The sequence below is a fragment of the Hipposideros armiger genome, unplaced genomic scaffold (assembly GCF_001890085.2).
Source record: "Hipposideros armiger isolate ML-2016 unplaced genomic scaffold, ASM189008v1 scaffold_143, whole genome shotgun sequence".
Lineage (NCBI taxonomy): Eukaryota > Metazoa > Chordata > Mammalia > Chiroptera > Hipposideridae > Hipposideros > Hipposideros armiger.
In genome coordinates this window covers 159,075-161,356 of record NW_017731493.1, presented here as the reverse complement: position 1 = coordinate 161,356, position 2,282 = coordinate 159,075, and the positions used below count along the sequence as shown (strand labels likewise).

The following is a 2,282-nucleotide window of genomic DNA, read 5'->3' as shown; positions in this document are numbered from 1 at the left end:
AAAAAAAAAAAAAAAAGAATTGGCACAAATTTGATTGGCACAATCAATCCTAGACCATTCTTGAAGAATTTACAGGACCATATCTGGCAGGTAATTCTTATGCCTACAGTATAGAATGGCCTCCCAAGAATTTACCTTTCAATTCTGTCTCATTAAGGTATTTTAACTTTCATGATAGTGTAACATGTTTGAAACTGAAATGTTTCTTTAACGCTATAAATGTCAGAAGCATGTTTCAGATTTTAAGCTGTGAAGATTTACCCTCTATGATGATATATGTGTTTCCAATGTTGTATTTAAATTTTATCACAAAATATAAATATTGTTGGATTAAAAATGGTTATTTTTGTAATAGGCTGAGTAAGATTTATCTTTGAAGTGATCAAAATGCACAGGTGTGGAAATATGTGGAAAAAACAGAGCAATTTAATGTAGATAGTCTAATCCTTCCGTATTTCTTATGTATTTCAAATATAATTAGTTCATTATGTGGAAACACTGTTTTTATTCATCCTTTTATAGAGATAGACTTTTTTTATTTAGTTAAATTAAACCCAGAATGATTGAATAAGCTTGATTCTGTTTAGTTGCTTACATTGGAAAACTGCTATCGTATACACTTAAAAAATGATGTCTCTGCAGAAACTTATTTCAGAAGTGAAAGTTCAGCTGGAAAACCAAGTGAAAGGCGTCTATTTAAACATTACCGCCATCTGTCCAGATGGAACCAGAAAGCCAGGCACAGACGGATGCAAGAACGTGACAAGCAATGACGAAGTATGTGGGTGCGCGTTTTTCCCATTGAAAATAAACTCAGTTGTTTGGCATGCTTTCTCACAGAAAAATCAAACAATTCTGAAAAACTGTACTTACTACTGACTCCAAGGATCTTATTTACACTTCAAAGTAACTTTTATGGTTTCTTTGCTAAGTTCCTACTTGCTTTAACTTCATTGACTGTTCTCTCCAATTCTCAATTAAAATAAATAAATACATATTAATTAAAAACTTATTCAAAGATAATAACTTTAAACTTAGATGTTAAAGCCGTTATATATTGGGTTGTTGGAAAAGTCATGACGCATTTTTGCAACAAAAAACATAGAAAAAATGTCATGACTTTTCCAACAACCCAATTTTAAGAAATCACATCCCCTCAAACAAGTGGTGTCTGTACTTATGATAACACTATTTTAGCATCAAATCTGAAAGTTCTCAGAGTAAATACAAACTGAAGGTTAATAAGCCACAGAAAAGAACGGAAGTGATGAAACAGTCGATAAGGACTTAGTATACCAAAATCTTTCATTTTGTAACTCTCCCAGTACACTCATAACAATCTAGGAAGAGGTAGGGAAATTTGTTAAGAACAATAAAAAAGAAGTGTTATCATTTAACTAAAAAGGAATGAAATGTGGAAAAGAGAGGCCTAGATTATAGCAGCATCAGGAAACAGGACCAGGGGTGATAGGGATTCTCCCAGGACTGGCACAATAGAGAGTAAAATGCCTTTGAAGGGAATTCTTGTAGGATGAAGACATTTTCAGTGAGTCATTTACCTCTTGAGGCATCAGTTGCTCCATTTTTAAATGAATAGCTTGGACTACAAGATTTCTAATCCCTTTCCTTCCGTCTCTAAGGTTCTATAATGTTATTATTTTAATGTCATTGTGTAGAGAAAAAGGGTCATTGAAAGAAATAAAAGGTCCTAAGATTCTAAGATTGAATACAAGAGAATCTCCCTTTCTCTTTACCTTGAGTATATTTTTCCCACTTGGTAAGTTTAGAATCTGCAGATAGTATAGTTGCTCCAACAAGATGTATATTTGAAATTAATTTTTGTTAGTTTCTAGTTCTGGAGGCCCCTCCATAATTTCTCCTTGGATTTTGTTCAAAAGACATTATATACCAGTTTACAAAATATATATTTGATTTCCATTAGAGAAAACTTTATGCTAACAAAAAATAGCACTAAGTTACTTTGTAAGTAAGGGTTACCTTCTTAGAAGTAGTTCTAAGTTTGACTCTCGGGAAGAGTCATATGACCTCTTAATTATATAAACCCTGAGTTTTGCTGTATTATTAATATTGGCAGTGATCACATTATCCTACACATCTGTTAATCCTTAACATTCCTAAAGACAAAAAACATTTCAAGTACAACACGAACTGTATTGGTTTTACTATTAAGAGACTGATTCTAATTTCTAATGCATATATAATATATAAGCCTAAATTTAGATCTTTCATATCAGTGTGTGTGTGTGTGTGTGTGTGTGTGT

The 2,282-nt window shown here is 32.3% G+C and overlaps 1 protein-coding gene across 5 annotated transcripts in view; it reads left to right on the top strand.

Annotated features, from left to right (window-relative positions):
• ITGB8 (integrin subunit beta 8) overlaps positions 1–2,282 on the top strand; it is a 70,830-nt gene that overhangs the window by 56,180 nt on the left and 12,368 nt on the right. For all 5 annotated transcript variants that reach the window (XM_019650654.1, XM_019650656.1, XM_019650655.1 and 2 more), the window contains one exon: positions 643–777. In XM_019650654.1, coding sequence (XP_019506199.1) covers positions 643–777 — 135 coding nt within the window. The remainder of the gene's footprint in view (positions 1–642; positions 778–2,282) is intronic.